Source organism: Dreissena polymorpha, chromosome 4 (assembly GCF_020536995.1).
Source record: "Dreissena polymorpha isolate Duluth1 chromosome 4, UMN_Dpol_1.0, whole genome shotgun sequence".
Classification (NCBI taxonomy): Eukaryota; Metazoa; Mollusca; class Bivalvia; order Myida; family Dreissenidae; genus Dreissena; species Dreissena polymorpha.
Genome location: NC_068358.1, coordinates 80,038,119 through 80,061,037, shown reverse-complemented (window position 1 = coordinate 80,061,037; position 22,919 = coordinate 80,038,119). Strand labels below are relative to the sequence as shown.

At 33.8% G+C, this 22,919-nt stretch overlaps 1 protein-coding gene across 1 annotated transcript; it reads left to right on the top strand.

The window, feature by feature from the left end:
• The first annotated feature begins 203 nt into the window (after positions 1 to 203).
• On the top strand, positions 204 to 22,174 carry LOC127877935 (zwei Ig domain protein zig-8-like). Its single transcript, XM_052424260.1, has 8 exons — positions 204 to 994; positions 1,482 to 1,651; positions 16,545 to 16,669; positions 17,948 to 18,146; positions 18,633 to 18,656; positions 19,924 to 20,214; positions 20,433 to 20,459; positions 20,780 to 22,174. The coding sequence occupies exons 2-8, from the start codon at positions 1,573 to 1,575 to the stop codon at positions 20,929 to 20,931; spliced, it is 897 nt and encodes a 298-aa protein (XP_052280220.1). The 5' UTR covers positions 204 to 994; positions 1,482 to 1,572; the 3' UTR covers positions 20,932 to 22,174.
• Positions 22,175 to 22,919: the final 745 nt, after the last annotated feature.

The window sequence follows — 22,919 nt, the reverse complement described above, 5'->3', positions numbered from 1 at the left end:
ACTATTTTTACACTAAAAGGGTCGCCTTAAAAATAATGATTTCGTATGTATTCTTTCTATAAAGAGCTGCTCAAACGATCGTTGCAGATAACAAGTACGTTTAGATAGGTCCTGCCATAAATGTACACAGTGTTATAGAGTTTTCGACACGAGCAGTTGTTTAGGCTAAAGCGACATCCTCAAATGTTTACATTGCCCGCGCTAGGATGCGGCGTAATTGTTCACAAGTGTAACACATTTTATAAATAATACATAACAGCCTGAGCCATTAACTTGTTAAATCAGAATAAACTGTTGAGCGCCGGCCGAATGCATGAATGCTCGACTAAGCTGTTCCACAAAATAAGTTCTGTTTATTGCCGACAAACACACGCGATGTGCGGAGCTAACAATACTAGTACTGTACATCAGGAAACCAATATAATGTATATTGTCGGATATTTGCCTTCAGTCGAGAGCAGAAGTGACTTCCTAGCCATCGCAGACGCATTGTTCTCTCTGATACGATTTTTTCCACGGACTTGGATATTGTAAACTGGCAGCGAGATGCGAACTCGTTGTACAGATGCTGAAATAGAAACGTCAGACAATGCCGTCTAATAGGAATTAGAAAATTTGTTACTCTTGATTAAGGCGAGAGTGGGACGGCATAGTGGTTTGCGCGTCGCTGGATTTACTTTGTGTATCAGTCAATCCTACGATATATTCGACTAGCATTCAAAGATGCGACATAAAATAAATAATTTATTTTAGTGAGAAGTAATTTAAATTTAATCGAATGTTGAAATAAACTCACACTGATTATTAATGTTTAGAACATATGTTTTAATACACAAGCAATTAAATTTTCTATTGAATATGTGAGCTTAAAAAAGTACCACGAAAATATAAAAAATAAGAAAAATCTTTTTTTGTAAAATTGAAAAATGATTTGTGGTATAAGACTCTTGATTTAGTCTACACATAACATTGAACAATAATCTGTGATCAAAAGGTCAGTATTTTTATCGGAATACAATAACATTTTAATGCGGTTTAACGCGGTATTAAAATCGGGTTTTAAATTTGAACCATTATCGAGTGATACGGCAAGGTTAAAATAATTACTTTTATCGACAACTTTAATTAGTTATGGTCTTGTTCTGCAGTCGGAATTATTTATTTCATTCAGCAATTGCTTGCAATTTATATTAATTTAGCCTTACCTATCCTTGAAAACCGACTTCGGTATCCGAAACGTGGTAACATGCAATATATTTATTTCATTGCAACGCAATACAGACAATTGTGTGAGCGGAGGTAATTTGGATCCCGCGCAGGAATTTAAATTATTTCAAGACTTTTTTTTAAAGGTCAGCGAAGTGTTTATCTGGTTGTGTGGTTAGCCTTTCAATGTTTAATTATGCATTGAGATTTAAAAAAACAAAGAATTCTTTAGATAAGGAGTCTTGGATTAAGCTTGGATTTTCATTCCTCTTTAGTTCCCATTGGACGCTGTTCAGAGTGTTTTGTGGCCCTTGGATAACATTCGAACATAGAACAGTACACGTGTGGGATCCGGGTATGTGAACCATGCCACGCTCTCCCCTCGCCGACGTCCTGTTGCGCGTGGCTGTATTGTCCCTGCACGTGACAACAACCGTCGTTTCAGGTACAACAGTTTTATTGAGTTAAGTGTATTGTTTTAAATAATACGTTTATAATTAAACGTGCTTATTTTAAGACATAAACTTATTGCAGAAAATACATGTTTAGAAATTAAACAACTGGTATTAATGAACGTATACAGTTTTTATCGAGAACAGTTAAAATTGTATTTGATGTTTTTCACGCATAATATTATTTCCGAAATCTGATATATTATGCGTACATCAATCTTACTTTGTTTAAAAAAACAATAAAGTTATACATGTTTATTTATGCCAAATTAATCTTAATAACATATTCGAATGCGATTTAGTAAATATCGAGAATGCATTTAAAGTTTATGACCCATATTTAAATATGTACGGTATGGATTATTATTATGAATTAAATAGGTTGAAAAATTAAAATTAATTAAACGCAACACACTCAGGTGAGAATTAACACTAAGGTTATTATGCTTATAACTTAATAAGTATCTCTAGTTTTGGATGGCTGTTTTAAAAAAACGAACATGTTTTTATTCGATAAATTGTATTTCGGTTATTTAATCCAATTGAGTAATGTTTCGACGTCTTAGTTTAAAAGCTATACCCTCTTATCTTCCTTTAAATTCATAATTAAATAATTTAATAATCAATGTCGTTGTTAACAATTGTGTTTAAACGATTTAACGCAACAGCGGCCTTGCAATTGTAATAAACACTATACACTCGACTTAAACGTTTAATAAATTGTCATGCTAGGGTTTGAATTAACAATTGTGTTTCACATAAAGTTGTTATATAATAAAGGAAACATTCAACCTTTGACCGATAACCACCTAGAGTTCAAGTTATTTCACCGGCAGTTTTCAATGACGGCAAATGGCATTTTGCGATTTCAAACGCCACACCCGCAGTTTGAGCGTTATGTCTGAATGTGGGCTGAAATAAATAGTCAGGCTTACCCGGTATTGCGTAAGGAATCTTACAATTGTTATTTAACTGCACTGACACACTTTATAGTCACTTGCTGTGTGTATCAATAAAGCATGTATTAACCAGCTGATAAGGATAACGCAGAAGTCTTTTTTCATGACAAAATGAAAGAACTTGTTAATTAAGTTGCGATAAAAAGTGTCTGTTTGAAATTCATGACATTTTATAGCATAAGGCAAACAGCGAGTTGATGACTATAAACAGTTCCGCAGTTTTCTTTGTCCAAACACCTGTGTTCAAGGATTCGACATAGCCATTGAATTAATTCGCCACCGAATTACTTACTCTCATTTATCTTGAAAAATCTTATTTTCAAACTGAATTCAACTATATTTATAAACAATATACATTATATTTTATATGTAATTACAATGTTAACGTGTTTCTTTCATAATATCTTTCATTTTGCAACTCAATAGTCTTGTTAAAATTAATAGAACCGAAAACAGCACATTAAATATCTTCTGAGCGATGCATTAGAGAAAGCTCTGTTATTATAATTACCTTGGTACCCATAACTACTCGACTTCTGCATCAAAGATTGCGTGCATCTTATAGCGCCAAAGTTATGTCATTCATTAACAGCCAATATATTGATGCCCGTAATGGATTCCTTTGTTAAGTAGATGTCGTTCAGTTTCAATCTCTAATTGACATATTCAGTTTATAAGTGCAGTATTTTTTATAACCCGTAAAGGAAGGTCGATAACTGAAAATGTTCGACGATTACATTGTGACTTATCGGAAACCACGATTTGCACATAACTTCTGTTGTGACCCACATTAAATGTATCGTTATTGGAACCGCCTAGGAGTCCCATTATCAAAACAGGTTTGTCATGAAAAATATTACCATATTTGTATCGCTTATTAAATCTGTTTATGACGAAACCCGGGTCCTTTATCACACAAAGCCATTAAGCTATTTCACAGGCACGTTAATATCATAAATACACTCTATTACGCCAACTGGATTGTCGAAAGCAGTCTGCTAATTTTTCCGATTCGTAAAGACAACTGCTAAAACGTAATATCGAGTAAATGCGTGAACAAGAAATCCCTTAAACGGCAACCGTTGTAAAAACCATTTCCGCTAGAAACTCCTGAGCATATGAAAACGCGGTAAAGTTCGTCGATCGCTCTTTAAGAAGACTTCATAAAAAAAACAAGAAAAAAAAAACAACAACAGCAACAACACAACAAAGATTTTTTTTCATAATTTTAACATAAAAACTCGTTGCAAAATCCTAACTCATATACATTTCTATATATGGTTATACGTAAGTATATGTCAATATTATTTTTACGCAACCACTCCTTATGTCATTACAAATAATTACTTAGAGTTTACCTTAATCGATTATACAGGGAATGGTGAAACCAAATTGATTATGTGCAAGGATTTTCACTATTAAAATTCTTCCTGCTATCCGTGTCTTTTCTGCCGTGAGCACGTTTTACCCTACTTGTTTTTGTTTTTGTACAAATAAGCTTTATACAGTATTGTCAAGCTGTTCACGTTTAAATGAGATGTACTTGCTAACACCCATAGGGTTATTTTTACGCAATCACTCCTTTTGTCATTACAATTAAATGTTGTAGCGTCTACTTTAATTTATGTCATTATGTTACTGGCTTTGAGGCCAGCACACCGGTAAACACTTCGCACTCTAGCAAATAATTATAATCCAAAACAGAAGACAACCACAGCCGAATCTTAAATGATTCAAAATTAAACTCACAGATTAACCGTCCCTGGTGTAATATCTAAATGAGTCCAAATTGCTTTTTGTCCAAATAACTTGGTTATATGGAACCAATTGAAATTTTAAACGAAAATGCCGCGTTCTGAAAGGTCATTTATTTGCACTTTTCTTTTGCTGATGTAATTCTTATCGAACTATTTATCATGCAGCTAGTCGACTTGTTAAATTCTTGACTCGTTCTGACTTACTTTGTTATGAAACTCTTCAGCTTAAAAACACCATATTATTACTTATGTCCAATTTAACGAACATAAATAATGAGCACTACCATACTGCAACCATCCGCTTTTTCATTTATCTCGTATGATGTTGTGTTGTTCATCAAAGCTCATTTTATGTTTTAACATCTCATTTTGCTTTCTAACCACCATTTTTCTAGTTTGTTATGCTTTTTTCTCAGTCCTGTCCAATTCATTTATTAACGCTATGTCGCTGCCAACTTATCATGTTCTACAGCCTGGTTGGTTTAAACCCCTTGTATTGTTAACATTACTACCCAATGGGTAATGATGTTACTTAATACAGAATGGCTGTTGGAATTTTTAATTCAAGTGTAAGGATATGTCGTCATAAGTATACTATCAATTATAATTTTAATTATGTATTGATTAAATTTTTGTTGAGTCTACAAAGATTATCGGAGTTAACAATTTACAAATACCTAAATTCGTTATTAGCATGTGCGATTATTGTTGTATGCGTAAACATAACAGTTTACTGATATTATTTGTTTTATTTTACTTCTGTCCGGTGATGTCGAACCTAATCCAGGCCCTCATAACGATGCCTTGGGTCTACTTCACCTAAACATAAGCTCGTTGCGCAACAAACTTGAATTTATCAAAGATTATTTACTAAATTTTGACAAGATGTGTTTTACGGAAACCCATTTAACCGAGGTTATCACCGACGAGCAGATTTTAATTGATGATTTTTATTACGCATTATTTCGTAAGGATTTCTCGAGTCATTCAAGCGGACTAATTGTTTATGTAAAACAATCATTATTATCGAGGCGTATTCTCGACCTCGAAAATCCCCGTTTACACACAGTTTGGCTAGAAGTTAAATTGCATAATTTCAATACTCTGCTTTGTTGCTTTTACCGGCCGCCTAATTCTGATGTTACTTTTTGAATGATTGTGAAATCATGATTGATAAAGCGCTTGATTTAAACAAAAACGTCATCATGCTTGGGGACATAAATTAAGACCAATTTAAACACAATGCTCGCCTCTCTCAATCAGTATTCCAGTATATAATATGCAAAATGTTATCTCTCAAGCGACAAGGGTCACCGCAAATACTGCTACACTAATTTATCCGATATTAATCTCGGATACCATTTCATGCTTGAACAGTGAAGTAATAGTTATCCCGCAAACTGTCAGTGACCATCATGCTACTGCCATTCATGTTACAATTCCTTAAATAAACAGCAAACCGATTCAACGAAACATTTGGTTGTATAAATATGCCGATTTCGATCGACTAAACAATCTTATTACATGTACAAACCGGGAATTTATCCATGATTCTAATGTAAATGAAGCAACTGTTATGTTTACGAACAAACTTATCGAACTGATGAAACTTTGCATTCCAAATAAACTTGTCACAGTGCGCCCTCATGACAAACCATGGTATGATTCTTCTATTAGAACAATGGCTCGTAAACGAGATAGACAAAAACACATATCCATAGACAATCCTACTTCTGCTAACTGGAATAAATACAAACAACTTCGAAATAAGGTTAATACCATGATAAAACATGCGGAAAAACAGTTTTATTCTAACCTAGATACATCTCTTGGTGAATTAAATACTTCAAATCCAAAAAATATTGGAAAACACTAAAGCAACTAATAAAAACAAATTCTCACCCGAATTCGGCAATCTTATTGTACATTTGTCAGATATTGACAAGTCAAACTGTTTAAACAGATACTTAGCCTCCATTGCGTCGTTGAATGACTCAACCGGTGTTCTTCCACAATTCTCAGATATCTCTAACGCAAAATTATATAACCTGTCCCTATCAGAATCGGAAATTATAGATGTTATTAAATGCTTAATAACCAATATAACCGTCGGTGGTGACCTTATAAGTCATATTGTCATTAAGAAAACGTGTAATTCCATTGATTAGCCTTTGTGTGTCCTCTTTAACAAATCACTTAACGAAAGTACATATCCCCGCCCAATGGAAAGAAGCGATTGTAATGTCTCTATTTAAAAAGAGGGAACCGAATAATCCTTCCAACTACCGTCCTATCTCATTGTTAAGTTGCGTAGGCAAGCTGATGGAGAGGATAGTTTATAAACATGTATATACCACCTTCTTGCTAACAAACTTATATACTCCAACCAGTCGGGCTTCTTAAAAGGTCACTTCCACAGTCGCTCAATTAATCGACGTTTTTGATCAAATATCGAAAGGTATTGATGAAAGAAACTCACATGCATGGTTTTCTGTGATATTTTTTAAGCGTTCGACCGCGTCTGGCACACAGGACTACTCTACAAACTTAAACAAAATGGATTTGATGGTAATTTACTTAATTGAATAAAAAGTTATCTATGGAGTCGCACTCAAAAAGTCGTGGTTGGTGCATCAATATCTCAAACGTTAGAGCTTAATGCCGGTGTTCCACAGGGATCTGTTCTAAGCCCATTACTTTTTAAACGACATAGTCAAGCACCTTCAATGTACTGCCCGCCTTTTTGCCGATGACACTTCCCTCTCATGTACTACCTCAAATATAAATAACATTGAAATTGTTCTGAACCATGACCTACAAGTTATAAGTAACTGGGCAAAACAATAGCCTGTAGATTTTAATCCACATTAAACCGTGGCTATGTTATTTTCATCACACCATGCTGTTCTCCAACCACATGTTTTATTAAATAATGTACCGGTCAATTTTGTAGAAAACCACAAACGCCTCGCTCTTACACTCAGCTCAAACGGTAAATGGCACGAGCATATCACTAATATAGTAAAATCGTCATTAAAAATACTTGGAATTATGCGACAAATTAAATACATGGTCTCAAGAAAAACATTAAATCAAATTTATATTTCCCACCAACGACCACTACTTGAGTATGCATGTGTCGTTTGGGACGGATGTGCGCTTTACGAAAAAGAAATGTTAAATAAAATACAAAATGAAGCGGCAAGAATAGTCACAGGTCTCACAAAATCTGTTTCTTTGTCTAACTTGTATTCAGAAATCAACTGGCATAGTTTAGCCGAGCGTAGGAAGTATCTAAAACTTATACATATGTACAAAATTCACAATGGCTTATGTCCAGACTACTTACAAAATTTACTATCAGCAACTGTCTTTCAACAATCTGCTAGGAACCTGAGGAACGCAAATGATTATGTAATCGTTACTAGAAGTACGGAACTTTACTCACGTTCATTTAGCCCGTCGGCTATCGGCCTATGGAACAACTTACCTCGCGACATAAGACTGTTAGATTCAAAATTAAATTGAAACAATTATTTCTCCCAAATGTCGAAACTCCTTTATATTTTCATGTTGGTGATAGAAAATCGTCCATTTTACATGCTCGACTAAGGAATAACTGTAGTGATTTGAAATTGCACTTGTTCATCAATCACTTAGAACCTTCACCTTTATGCGTATGTGGAGAAGTTGAATCAGTGTATCATTTCTTGTTTATTTGTCCACGCTTTTCTGAACAACTTACTACTCTTTTTGAAACCCTACACGCAATTGAACAAATAAATTGCAATGCATTTTGGTAATGACATGGTAGATAATGACACCAACTGCTTCATATTTAAAAATGTTCAGATATTTATTAAGACGACAAAGCGTTTTTCATAATGTTGTTGTAGCACGTTTATTCTCCTAGACAGGACTTCACTATCTCAAGGTTGTACTGTATGTTTTATTTTCAATGCTTTACAAACCATGATTTTCATTCGTATTTTACTTGCGCACTTGTATTTTGATTTCTTAAGACAAATGGTAGCTTGACCATGTAATATATAGCTTTACAAAATCACGCTATCGTCACGAATATATGCAATGTAAATAACAAAACAGGGAAAGACCACCAATAATGTTGTTAGAACTTAAGGTCCTACCCTTTTTTCAAAACAGTTGTATTTCTATGTATGTTCTGTAGTTGTGTAACTTTTTTGGAAATAAAATATGTTTAAATTAAGTATATGTCAAGACTTTTGTTGACCGTGCAAATCCATTAAAATATAACCAAAATTATAAACAAAAAAATAAAGCATTTAGAAAGAAAATTCATATAATATTTCCCAACCGTCAGACTTCACATAAAACATAAGTAATCCATTTTAATAGAAACGGATACATAGCGAAAACCCGGATGTACATTAAGACTCATTGAAAGTAAAACGTGAAAATCACGCACCGCATATTGAACAAGTATAAAATCAACAGCAATTATAAACGTATTTTTCTTGGCTTAAAGATACAAAGCAGAAAAACTTATAACATTGATTTTCGAGGCAATAACATTTGCTTGTTAACAGATTTACGTACTTTTGAAAAAAATCATTAAATATGTTAACTTACAAATATAAAATGCTTTTTAATATTCGTAACTTATTCAAACAGATAGAAAAATATATATTGACTCGCCCGGTATTCAAACACGGTCCCTCCGCAAATGCTAGTACTATACTACTGCGCAACACTGCGCAACACGTCCGTTATAATTTCAAACGCCATGTTAGTACTACACGTACTATCACAATTATCGTGGAAATGCGTAACAAACGCTTAATTATTTTAAAGATTTCCAATAATGCTTTGCACAAAATGAACCCATATTTTATTTGTTTGCCTCAGCCTGGAGTGTTATGTTGCTTTTTTAACTTAACGTTTATACTCTTTTTTGGAAGAAGAAGTTTCAAATATATTGAATTTCATCATTTTAACAAACTGTAAACAATTCATTTAAAATAGCCCTGTTTAAATAAATGTCTAAATTGTACGACTGTAGCAATTAGTTAAATGCAGCTGTGCATATTATTATTAGTCACGGGACACATCGTCATGACAACCGACAATTTTACCAGCGTCTCCACGACCATCGCAATGGTGACGTGTGCAGGTTACATTGAACAAGCTCTGAAGTTATAACTTTACTGCGGCATCTGTCTACCGATATTATCAGAGTGATAAATGGTCACACACAAATGAGCCGCGTTCTGAGAAAACAGGACTTGATGCATGTGCGTAAAGTGTCATCCCAGATAAGCCTGTGCCGTTCGCACATGCGTATCAGGGACGACACTTTCCGCTTTAACTGGATTTTCATGTAGAAGAGAGTTCCTTAAAACGAAAAATACCATAAAAGCGGAAAGTGTCGTCCCTGATTAGCCTGTGCGGACTGCACAGGCTAATCTGGGATGACACTTTACGCACATGCATTAAGCCCCGTTTTCTCAGAACGAGGCTAAAATCAATATCCGATTCCGCATTGTCGTTTGTTTCGACTTTTAAAGGAATGCGATATTCCATTGATAACTGTACACCTTTTTGAACATATTATAGCAATATTTTAATATGCCCCTGGTATCAATTTGTTTTGCAACTTACGACTGAAGCAAAAAAATGCTCAAATGTACGTTTATTTTGCGTCTGATGAAGAGATAGAAATTCAATTTATTATTTATATATTCAATTGGTTAGTAATTTATTCCATCATACTTACAAACATGCATTATCAAAATATTCTTGAAAACAATCAGTTGAATGAGATGATATCAAAACAATTAACTAATGAAATAATAAAATTGTGCGTCAACTTGACCTTCCATATTTTTGTAAACGTTTCAATTAAACTTAATAATAATATGTACGTTATTCGAACACTAAGGTTACATTGTTAAATAAGACATTTTTCATTCCGAACAAAAGGCAGTTTTAGTTATGTCTAAAACATTAGTTCAAATGATTGACAAGCGAATTAATACGATTATTATAATATGAAATTATATCGAATACGGATCCCAAAATTACGACAGGGTTTAATTAAATACAGGTCTCAAGTTCAATTGTTTAAACAGACAATGATAATATTGCAAATCATGACACACTTTATAATCTTTGATATTATAATCTGCATTGTTTAAGCAACTGCTTTGTTTATAATCGACACGTGAATGTAAAGCTATCCTTGTGTAAGCTGGTTAAAACTTTGAATGTAGCAAATCACACAATGAATTACTTCATAAATGCAATGCTCTTATTACGATTTGGAGCTAACCGCTGGAGTCAAGTGTCATTACTGGCATCAGTAATGCTTATCTATCGTTACCGCGGTAATTTGCGGTTTACCCAGTTTCTGTGATAAATAAGATAACGAGCCTTCGATGACAACTACATAGACAAAAATAAACAATAACATTCATATATGTTTACACGCTGTGCATCAATAGGGCTGCTATCTGAAGAACTATGATATACGTTTAAAGTATACGTTTTGCAATAAACCATACACATAATTGGTATTTTTGCAAGTAGAGACGGGATTTTTCCTAGGCGAGACTCATTGTCCAGATATATTGGAAATATGTCAAGAGATCAAATGTCAGACGTCCACTTCATGCTAAAGCTATTTTAGGCGAAGCTCTGTTTTTCCTTTCGACATAATTTGCAATTTGAAATCATGTGTCGCTTTTTTTTAAACTGTAATTGTTGATTAATTATGTGATTTCAACCAAAGATTTGAAGATATTATAAGCATTCAGCTGTCAAATAATTTATTTCTTCTAAATCTAGAAGCAAAGTGCCGGTATGTCTTGTGCTGTGTTTGGTATCACTTGAAGTCATAGACAAGAACATAAGTACGGTAGAGTAAAATATATTTAAAGGAAATAATATAATTCTCAATAAACATAAAATAATATTTTCACTTTACAGTGTTTGCCAATAATCTATACATGATCTTATCACTATATGCGATATTATTTTGAGTTGTGGATAATTTTCATAAAGATGTTACATCACATGTATTTTATAAATATATAACAATCAATTATAATGCATGTATATGTTTAAATTTTATATAAATTGATATGTGCTGTTTTTTCAAATGATTATCGTTTGTAAAATAAACCACTGTGTCAAAAGTGTCAAACCGCCATTTTGAAAGTAATGTCCTTCTTTAGCCGTTGATTCTGATTGGCTGTTTCAATTTCAATATTTGCATTTTAAAATACTCTTAAAACAACCTGAAATTGCAGGGGATAGACTTTCTTGTAAAAATGTCATCAGACGCTGTTGCATGGACAATACGCATAACAAAGAAAATACAATATAAAGAAAGAAATTAAAAGCGTATCGAGTTATTCAGAATTACAATTTGTACTTGCTTTTTTCGCACTTTTTAATCAGCAAAACGATGGTTACTTTGTCAAAACTTTTACCGCAACCAATTTTAAGTGATTACACGCGATCGCTATAACCACGACTCAAAAAGTACCCACGATTTAACAAAAACATACCATACTGTGTTTTGCAAATGATCTATTGTAATCCCTATTTAATGCACGTGAAACAGCTAATCAATATGTGCTTACCATGGTGTCATTTTAACGATTACTTACACCACTTAACAGAAAGCAATATATTAATGTATTAATTGACATAACACGATGATATTTAATATATTTCACGAATGCTCTTAAATGCCTTTTTGACATATTTACTTTAACTGGATCCATGTGAAACTTGCAATGGCTAATTCCAGTTAGGCAGTAAATGAAGCAAAAAATGGATTTTGTGCCATATGCCGGTAGCGTAGCTCCAGAACAGCCTATGCACGTGCGCAGTCTAGTCAGAGCTACGCTGGCCGGTGAAAGCTCGCACAAGGTTGCGTGTTCGCTTAAGGAGACAGCGTAACTCATGACCAGAGTGGTCGCATGCGTCTATGGCATTAGGTCCATTATTTCATGACGCGTCTCAAATTATGATGCAGAATGGATGAACACAGTCTCGCGACAAAGGGTCAAGTTTTAGCAAGGACATTCAGTTATGCGAATATATTACAATATTTGTGAACATCTGCATAGTTGGTCTTAGCTTTGTTTTTGCATTTGCACCTGATGTTTTGTCCTAAAATATGTTAATTAATACCGAACGATTTGATTCTGCACCTAGGATTGATATTTCCGAAAGTGTCAATCGTCGCGACAATATGCAAAACGAATGACAACAGACATAAAACATTGCATTATGACTAATTATAGTAATATAATATTGGCATAAATATTTAATTATGCCAAATATTGTCTACATCATTGTGTTTCACTCTTGATAGTAGGCATAGCATGTGCACGTTAACAATGTAGAAAGGACTATTCAAAAATACTGTTTGTTCGCGATCATTAGTCAATGCCAATTTAATTTATTTTACAATACCGATGTTTCATAGATTTTACCAGGTTTTGATTATTATGATAAAAATTAATATATGCAACATTAGTAACCACGTCTGCATTATAAAGTTTTATACATGAAGATGGAAATAGAACAATATATCTCTATACCAGTGTGCAATTCGTTTATTACAAAGTGTGAATTGATCGATACAAATTTTAAAATGTTATGTAGACAGAGGCATAGTCGTTTATATCGCCATAGCGCCCTTTGAACAAAGCAACATGTTTAATGTTTGAACGTCAGCGTTCTATGTAGACCTTATTCAATTATTGTCTATGTTAGAAATGTAGATACAAACTAAAAAAGAAGTGTTCGTGGCCATTCAGGACAATGCTGTTTCATCAACGCAATGGGCTTTATGAATGGAATTGCCTCCGGATATTAGCTTTGAATCATATTACAAATACAAAACCAAATTATTTCATCGCTAGTCATTGTACAGGTTAATAAGTTGTAGATCATTTATGCCGTATTTTATAAAACATATATCCATTCGTGAGTGTGCTTCAGAAACCGTTAAAGCATTTAAATGAAGTATTAAGGTTCTCCTTCCGTGACCCTTTTCATAGGTTGATGTGAGATATCTGTAACAGGAAACTAATGAGTGGTACACGACATTTCAATTTAAACAGTCATATGTAGCTATGGTTATTGCTTTCAAACAGTTTTACGATTAAGGTTATTACGTTCAAAGAATCCTATTGATCTTTTAACTTGAGACGAAATGCAGTTCAGACCGTCATTAGCGTTTGTAAATGTTTGAACAATATTTCTCTGCGTACACTGATTGCTATCGACGGACTTGAATCCCTCCTGGAGCTACAGGATTCTATCAGACAGTAATACTTCATAACCTAAAGCAGTGTTGAGTCCTTCAAACGATCATTAAAGGTATTATGAACTCGGAAAATATTTTAACGATTCGAAACCAATGGCGTCCTCTTACATCACCATATGAATATACATAACCTTTCAAACAAACATCACACAATAATAGTCTGCGTGATTGTTATCTTTCAACTAATACACAATAAATCCACTCAGATTGAAAAACTCGCTCAGCTGTTTATGTCTGACTGGACAAAACAAAACAGTGTTTTCGGGTACATATATGAGCCGCGTTCTGAGAAAACTGGGCTTAATGCATGTGCGTAAAGTGTCGTCCCAGATTAGCCTGTGTAGTCCGCATATCTTTTTAAGTACTGTACTGTGATTTCGTATATGGAAGTTTTAAATATGTGAAATACCAGCTTCATCAGCGGAAACGGAAGCCTTACTCATGTTTCATTGTGATTTAATGAGGCCAATTTAATTTAATTAAATTTAGTTGATCAAAGAGCGAGCAGCTCAACACACACATCTTGTTTATTCAAGTTTCAAATATAGAAATGTCGTTATAATCAAACAAATTCACTTTTAAAATGTGAAATTAATGTGACGTTCTAATACTTGTATTTAACATCGAGCTTAACAAGTTATGTAATTCTCGGAGTTTTTTATTGTGTCTACTATCATCAACCATCCGAGTATTAAAAATGCGCATACTCTCTATCGCCGCCGTAGAGCCGTTAATATTTTAAAACAAAGACCCCAGAGTCTATCAGAGCAGATTAATTCGATAAATAGAAGATTGCATGATTGTAGCGTTGGTTCATTTAACGGGATGGACTATTTTAATATTGATTACGATTCTCGTCCTTATCGGATTCGTTTATTGAATTACAACGATATTGTTTATCTCATTTTATTTTTCTTTAAAATACACAGATATACACGTTGAACAAAGCAAAATAAAGGCTTTCAAGAAATGGTATGTCATTCAGTTCACGACCCTTGGGAGTATTCAAATGTATTCAGTTGTGCCTTGTTATGAATGTAGCTTTCGAAAATTGCAGGTTTTATGCATGCAATAAAACCAAGCACACTGCTTCATGTGTAAATAGTATGAACGTCTATAACTACCAACCAAATGTGTGCATAGACCTATAAATACTATCCAAATATGTGCATCTATGTACTATCGAAATATATGCATCTAATTATACTTTCCAAATATTTGCATCTGTGTATACTTTCCAAATATGTACAACTATAAATACTATCCATATATCTGCATCTATGAATACTATCCAAATATGTACATCTATAAATACTATCCAAATATGTGCATCTATAAATACTTTCCAAATATGTACATCTATAAATACTATCCAAATATGCGCATCTATAAATACTATCCAAATATGTTCATTTATAAATACTATCAAAAAATGTGCATATATACTTACTATCCAAATATGTACATCTATAAATACTATCCAAATATATGTGCATCTATAAATACTATACAAAGATGTGCATCTATTAATACTATCCAAACATGTACACCAAATATGTACAAATATATGCATCTATAAATACTATCCAAATATGTACATCTATAAAGACTATCCAAACTCATACAAGCAGTAGATTTAATATATTCTGCTATCTTTGCAGTCACTTATTCATGTTATATTCATAAAATGCATGAATACAAAAACACATAATATTTTAACGTATAATTGTGTAATTAACGAACTATCATAAAACTGTGTTAGGCGGAAGGGCTATTTCATGATTTTGTTTTAAAATATTGCTTTGAAATGCGGCTACTGTATGTTGGCATTCTAGGACTAGGATATGGTAGCCGTTTTCATAACTCGTTTAGTTCTAAAATCCTTAGCAGCCCAGACACAAGAAACACACATATATCAGACAAAATGTTTATCTTACTACCAATTGTGCCATAAATTAATTAAGTGCACTCCAGGAATCGGAATAAAATGACTATAAATCACCTTTCATATTCTGTGTTCACCATCGTAAACAGAAATTATACACTTTGTTTAAAGCGAGGAAGAAACATTTGAGCTAATTATCACTGTAAACAACTCGCGAAATGAGTGTTTATTAGAGACGTATGTTCTTTAATATATAACATGTTTTCGACCCACATAGTTCAATGACACAGGCGTGAAAGTAGGTTCTGGTCGGCAGAAGATAAAAGTTATGATTGTTTGTTGTTTTTTTTAGAAAAAAGGGTACATCCTATGTGGACTGCTTGGTTAAACAGTCATATTTGCAAAACTTATAATGACTCATTCAGTCTTTCAGGCACTGACTGATCTATGAGAACTCGTCTCCGAAAACTTAATAATGGATGAAACTTTCCAATTTTATTTTGTTGTTTTGTTTCGTTTTAAGGAAGTATCTGATGAATGAAAAATCAGTCGTGGCGGAAAGTGCTGCCGCAATAAGCCTTTGTTGACTGCATAGACTAATCTGTGACGATTCTTTACGCATATGCATAAGACCGGTTTTCCCGGAGACTTGCTAAATTGTATTACAAAGTCTTATTGCTGTACAGCTTTCTCGTATCCGCAGAATTGGATTTTTTTTTCTTAGATATTTGTTTCGAGTAGGGTGCTATTTGCTAGTTATAAAAAATTAACACCAACTAAAATAAAATACATCATGGTCGACATTTATTTCATCGCCATCGACTAGATAATATATTAAAACAGATGAACGAGATCCATGAAAATCTTGTCATATAAGAAAAAGCTTCAATAGTATTGTTTCAGAAAAAGGGTATTGAAAGTAATACACTACTAACACCGGTCTCGCACTTTTTCTTATAGCCATCAGTTCTCGAGACGAGATAATTCCGAAGCCTTACTTCATAAAAGATGAGCTGAACACAACTTTTCTGGTGGGTGATACGGCGAAACTGCTATGCGGAGTTATGGACCTTGGAACAAAATATGTAAGTTTGGAATGATGTTGATATTTGTCTAGCCTTTGTATTCGAAATAAAAAGTAGTTTATAAAAAATGTTGTCCTTTGTGCTATGCCTTACTTTTTAAGATATTTATTTATGGAGGGACTAGATGCAACTGTTTACGCTTTAAATGCATATATCTTTTGCTTCATTCGATATATAGAGTATGAACAATTCCATAAGACTATATGCCAGTTAACTTAATTTTGTTTTATCGTAGATCAAGGAAAAGTCAAATTTAGTAAGTGGTGACGTTTGTATTCTTCTAGGCACAACAATGATATCACAAATGTGACCCGATCTTACGCAACTGTACACACGCTTACCATTCGTTTATGTTGTATTGTAGTTCTGAAATGATTGTTTGCAAATGTCATTCACGCTTATCATGTGATTGTGTGGTGTTGTACCAGTTTATACTCTGATGTCGGACAAATCGAGATCGCCCTTTTCTGCCACGCAATGTGCCAAGCTGTTAGTTACATTGTGCATATAGATATATACTGATTTATTTAAACATTGGAGCCGTGCTCTGTGAACAGAGGGTTTAATGCGTGTGCGTAAAGTGTCTTCTCCGATTAGCCATTGAAGTCTGTACAGCCTAACCAGGGGCGACACTCTCCGCTTTTATGATATTTTTCGATTCAAGAAAGTCTCTTCTTAGCAAAAATCAAGTTTAGGCGTAAAGTTTCGTCCTTGATTAGCCTGTGCGGACTGCACAAGCTTATATGGGACGATATAGTGCGCACGTGCATTAAACCCCCTTTTCACAGAGCACGGTCATTACTAATATCATTCTTACATGGATATTATATATTTAATAAATGACTTAACTTGTGTTCATGGACTTGTTTCAACAATATACTTTATATTGAACATCCCCAGTGTTAGAGTATTAGGAAAAGAACTCGCAATGCAATGCTCTATGCAATTAGTGTGCATGCCAACTGAGAGAACTCGCAATGCAATGCTCTATGCAATTAGTGTGCATGCCAACTGAGAGAACTCGCAATCCAATGCTCTATGCAATTAGCTGCGGCAAAACTGAGAGTATTATAGCAGTAATTGTAGTTGAAAACAATTCCCCATTCATTTTACCAGATTTTTTAACGGTAAGACAGCGAACTATGGCACTATTATATTTGTTATGACACTGTTTAAAACTAATTATATTCAGTCGATACTTGCAATGTTTTAGCTCTGAAAGAACACTTCGATTTTATGCATGACTAAAATTAAATGTACATCCGTATTACACTCTAGGTTACGTGGAAGCGGGACAACACCGTGCTGACGGTCGGGATGGTGTCCTTCGTCCAGAATTCCGAGTACGAGATTCACCACATCGAGCCTTACTGGAATCTGCTGATCAAGAATGTGCAGCTGAGACACGCGGGATTGTACGAATGTCATATAAACACGCAGGATAAAATGAAAAGAATGGTGTATCTCAATGTTTTAGGTTTGTATGCTATTAAGTTTGTTTAAAGCGTCAGTAGATTGATTGATATCTTGTAAAATTCATTTAACTTAAGTTATCGAGACTGAAATGTGGTCGTAAAATAGGGAATACGCATTAACTTCTGAAGGCTGCTTTTCGACATTTAGATATTTCATTACATTAGATTAAACATAAAAAATCAAATTAAGAATTGATTAAACTACATTTATAAATTTTACGTTAGCCACACCAACACATTACGCGCACACAGGCGAATAACACATGGTATAAAATAGAATTGCCTATTGATGGTGAAACTAATATGACATCACATAGCCGGCTGTTGAACTCGGTTTACTGTGCGGATATCCCTATAACGAATTGTGTGTCCTGTGTTTTTTTTACATTTACATTTTACATAACACACATTTTTATTAATTTTAAATGAACAAGCCTTGAATAAATAACTATAACCAATTTTTCTATTTTACATTTATTCCATTTCAGATGATGTTGATCATCGAAAACCCAGTAAGTTAAAAGCTTTAGATGTTTTATAGTACAATGCTTTATTAGACTCATCCGGTGTTGGCATAGACTTTGAAATTACCGGATAATAACTTCGTACAAAAACGTTGTCCAGTCGTATTAATCAATAGTGTCATTCAAATAATAAGGATTCGTGCTATGTTCTTTAAAAAGATTTCAAATGCATCAGCATGTTCGAACCATCAGATTAGTTCGGTTTTTCAAATTCTAGAATGTCTCTGGGTACGTCTATTAAGGACATTAAACGCAAAATGATGATCTGTTGTAGTCAGTAATTAAAAGTAAATAATACATTGTAATAAGTCTTATTTGTGTTAGTAATTGAACATAATTTTGAGTTTATATTGCGTTCAAAAAGTAATTAATGTCTTTATAGCTGAACTTGGATGTCGTAAAAAATAATTATTCAATTGACTGATAAGTGTAACAGCAGCATGATCTGTATGTTTTCCGCTTATTTCAAGTATATAATTTGAAATGTCTTTTTCTATAGACTTATAAATCAGAGGGAAACTTAGATTAATCATGTTCTTAGTATTAGTTTATGTGCATGACCAAAAACGTCACGTAGATATGTAAATAATGACATAGTTTATGTTGCAATATGTTTATCAGAACAGGTAATACAAACCGTATTGTTTTATTTATTAATCTGAGCTATCAGTACCCAAACGTTCATAGGCTGTCTTTAAACAACAACACCAACTTCATGTATGTTCGCATGGAATGTCTGTCTATGTCAAAAGCAAACGGGAGAATAATAATGAATTCATTCCTGTGGATTTGAGACGTAATCAAAGCACCATACACGAATTTGCATTTGCATACATTATTATTCCTTTGTGCTGAATAATTTCTATCCATTCCAGTATGTATATAATTAATATTGTTCTTCAACGTAGAACAACAATAGCTGCTACCCAGTACTTCTCTGTGTGATAAAAATCTAAACTGACTGCAAGTATGTGACATTACATGCCAGCGGTATATGAACACTGGTTTACCATGCCAAGTTTACCTAAATTGTTTCTCATATACAAACCATGACATTCCTTCATTCTCTAGTACAAGTGTATTTCTAGCACGATAAAGCACAAAACACCATGTAAATCGCCGTGTGATTTTTAATGGTTGAATTGTCAAGCTTATAAATTCAATCGCGGAGTTAAATAGGTAACATTGAATTTGCCTTAGACAAATATCCATGCACACAACTATTAATGCACACGTCTGTTATCCGATTTTCCAGCAATCAACATAAGCGGCCTGTTTCATGTAGACATGGGACAGACAATCAAACTCCGCTGTAACGCGACGGATACCGCCGCACCCCCGGATCACGTGGATTGGTTCAAGGACGGCAACTCTTTGCATTCGAGTGAGGCCCGTGGAATAAGCATAACTAAGAAATTCTCAGTCACGTCCAGGACTATCAGTAGTGATTTAGAAATTAAGGAGGCTAAGATGTCAGATAAAGGAACATACACTTGTCGAACGTCCGACAGGCAGGTTGTGAGCGTCAATGTAAATATTCTGAAAGGTGAGTAGGCAAAGGTTACACCGCTTGAATGGATACCGAGCATGCGCAAAACCTTTTTGAAACATCAATTGCTAGCTTTTTGTCCATTGCTTATAAAGTCGCGCCTTTCAAGAATCCATTTACCTGTTCTGATAAATATATGTATTTATTTTACACGTTTATGATGAACGTGAAATATGTATAAATATTGTTAAACCATTCCTTGTTTTATTTTTCAGTAGAGACGCAGCCTAGAAATATAAGAGGTAAGTTTTACTTTGATAAATTGATTTAAGTCAGTTGTCAATTAATATATCCAATCAGTGCAAATTAACCTACGAAATGATGAATTATCTATCTCTTTGGAATACATTTCGTTCCAAAATGCACTGCTCAGTTTCAAAAAATTTGTTTGACGCCAGTCACGAATGAATCATCCTACCCAGTTTGTAAGTCTGTTCAAAACGCTATAAGGATCAAAGCTTGTGTAGCAAGATTAAAAATTGATGGTTAACATGGATTTATTATTAATTCATTGTGAGCTACGCTATGAGAATTCAATGCATCACTTAATCTTTCGTTTTAGATGAAAAGTTACAAATACCCGATTCTAGCGCTGCGACAGGAGGATTTAACAGTTGTTCCAGTATATACTTTTACCCACAACGTTTTAATCTTCAAATCCCCATTTCTTTGGCAGCGACTTGGATGTGTTTGTTTTTGAGTTTGAACCGATGACGAGGTAAAAAGTTGAACTGTTAGAAAACTAATTATTGACTGATTAAGATGCCGCTGGCTGACATCGACATTTCGTTTGTTGTGTGTATGTGAAACATGGTGCGAAATGTGAACCATTATGCACATCTGTTGTGTAAACATAGTATAAAGACAGAGGGTATTGTGAAGTGACAACTTTCGACGGTACTTCAAATACAGAATTGCACGGCATTATAACATAAACAATCCGAATATCGGAAAAATAGTGTGATAACATATCCTTTATTGCAAGGATTAACTACGATACATTATAACATACATTTGTGACAGATGTGATAACAGTGTTGTTATGACGTCATCAGTTACGTATGGTGTATATGGATGTTTTTTAAAAAGTATATTTCCGTAAGTATTGTATATTTCCAAACACAGCTCACGCCATTCCTCTTCATTGTGTTTGTCGATCTGTATCGCAAATTATGTTCATCAATGTTATTATTTTCGTAATGTCATATCAATAACATAATGTATGCCATAAGTTTAAAACGTAAGCTACAATAACTTATTCTATAAATGCATTAATTATCTTTAAAAATGTAGTTTTTTTTTAAAGTTCTACCTCAAAGTGTTTAGTTTTTACAGTCGCTGGTTTGATGAACGAGACATAAAATGAAACATCCTTAGCTATTTTATTATTTTGTTTACGCACATGGTTGAAAGATCAGTTGATTCAATTATAAGCACGTGAATTTAAATGTCATGATAACATATACGTTTTAACGATGTTTTTAAATGTACATAATTGTCTATTGTTAGTTTATGCATCGATGAATTTCAACATTTAAATATTCAATCAAATTAAAAAAAACTTATTTGAAATATATTCAAATAAACAATAGATGCTTATGTTTAGAAAAAAAAGAAACGAATAATGAGGTGTACATGCAAGTAACATTTGACTATATCCGAATCAACCACTTTATGTGTGCACGTGTGTGTGTTTATATGTTATCTAACAAAGCTATGTTGGTAATGCCTGTTCTTTAGAACATGTGCGTTGCCCCCTAAAAAGTTAACTACAATATCTGGACACTGGTACTATGTTAAAAAATCCAATGTAAATTACATAAGTTACAGCTCTTAAACATGTATATATTTTAAATAAATAAACTTAAGGTATATTTATATTTTACATATGCATGTGTCTTATAACATTTTATTGTTACTCTTCACTTTACTGTAATAAATAATGTGTAAATGATAAGGATGTTTGTAGTAAGTTGTGTCTAGACATATTCCAAGGATTTTGGCCAGGTTAATACAAAAATGACGTCCGTAAAAATATGGGCTTTGTTCTGGGACACACATGCTTAATGCATGTGCGTAAAGTGTCATCCTAGATTAGCCTGTGCAGTCCGCACAGGCTAATCAGGGACGACAATTTCCGCCTAAACGTGTTTTTCGGTAAGGCGGGACTTCCTTGAAACTAAAAATCGCATAAAAGCGGAAAGTGTCGTCCCTGATTAGCCTGTGCGGACTGCACAGGCTAATCTGGGACGAAACTTTACGTAAATGCATAAAGCCCAGTTTTCTCAGAACAAGACTCACATATACAAATTATTTAGTTTATTATACGAGAAATATGCGTATGTCATCAGTTGCTTATTTCATCAAAGTACTTATGGAAGTCATTCGGGTCTCAAATTTGAATATGTGTCGCGTTCTGAGAAAACGGGACTTAATGCATGAGCGTTAATTGTCATTTCAGATAAGCCTGTGCAGTCCGTACAGGCTTATCATGGACGATACTTTCCGCCTAAATTGGATTTTTGCTAAGAAGATACTTCATTTAAACTAAAAATTTGATACAAGCGGAAAGTGTCGTCCCGGATTAGCCTGTGCGCACTGCACAGGCTAATCTGGGACGTCACTTTACATATATGCATTATGCCCAGTTTTCTCAGAACACGACTAATATAAATTTTCAGCACCTTTAACTCACACTATTT

Excerpts from the sequence above, each read along its gene's own strand:
- LOC127877935 (XM_052424260.1), top strand. The coding sequence starts at position 1,573 with ATGCCACGCTCTCCCCTCGCCGACGTCCTGTTGCGCGTGGCTGTATTG. Across the intron at positions 1,652-16,544 it reads GACAACAACCGTCGTTTCAG|CCATCAGTTCTCGAGACGAG; the intron begins GTACAACAGTTT and ends TTTTTCTTATAG. Across the intron at positions 20,460-20,779 it reads GCAGCCTAGAAATATAAGAG|ATGAAAAGTTACAAATACCC; the intron begins GTAAGTTTTACT and ends CTTTCGTTTTAG.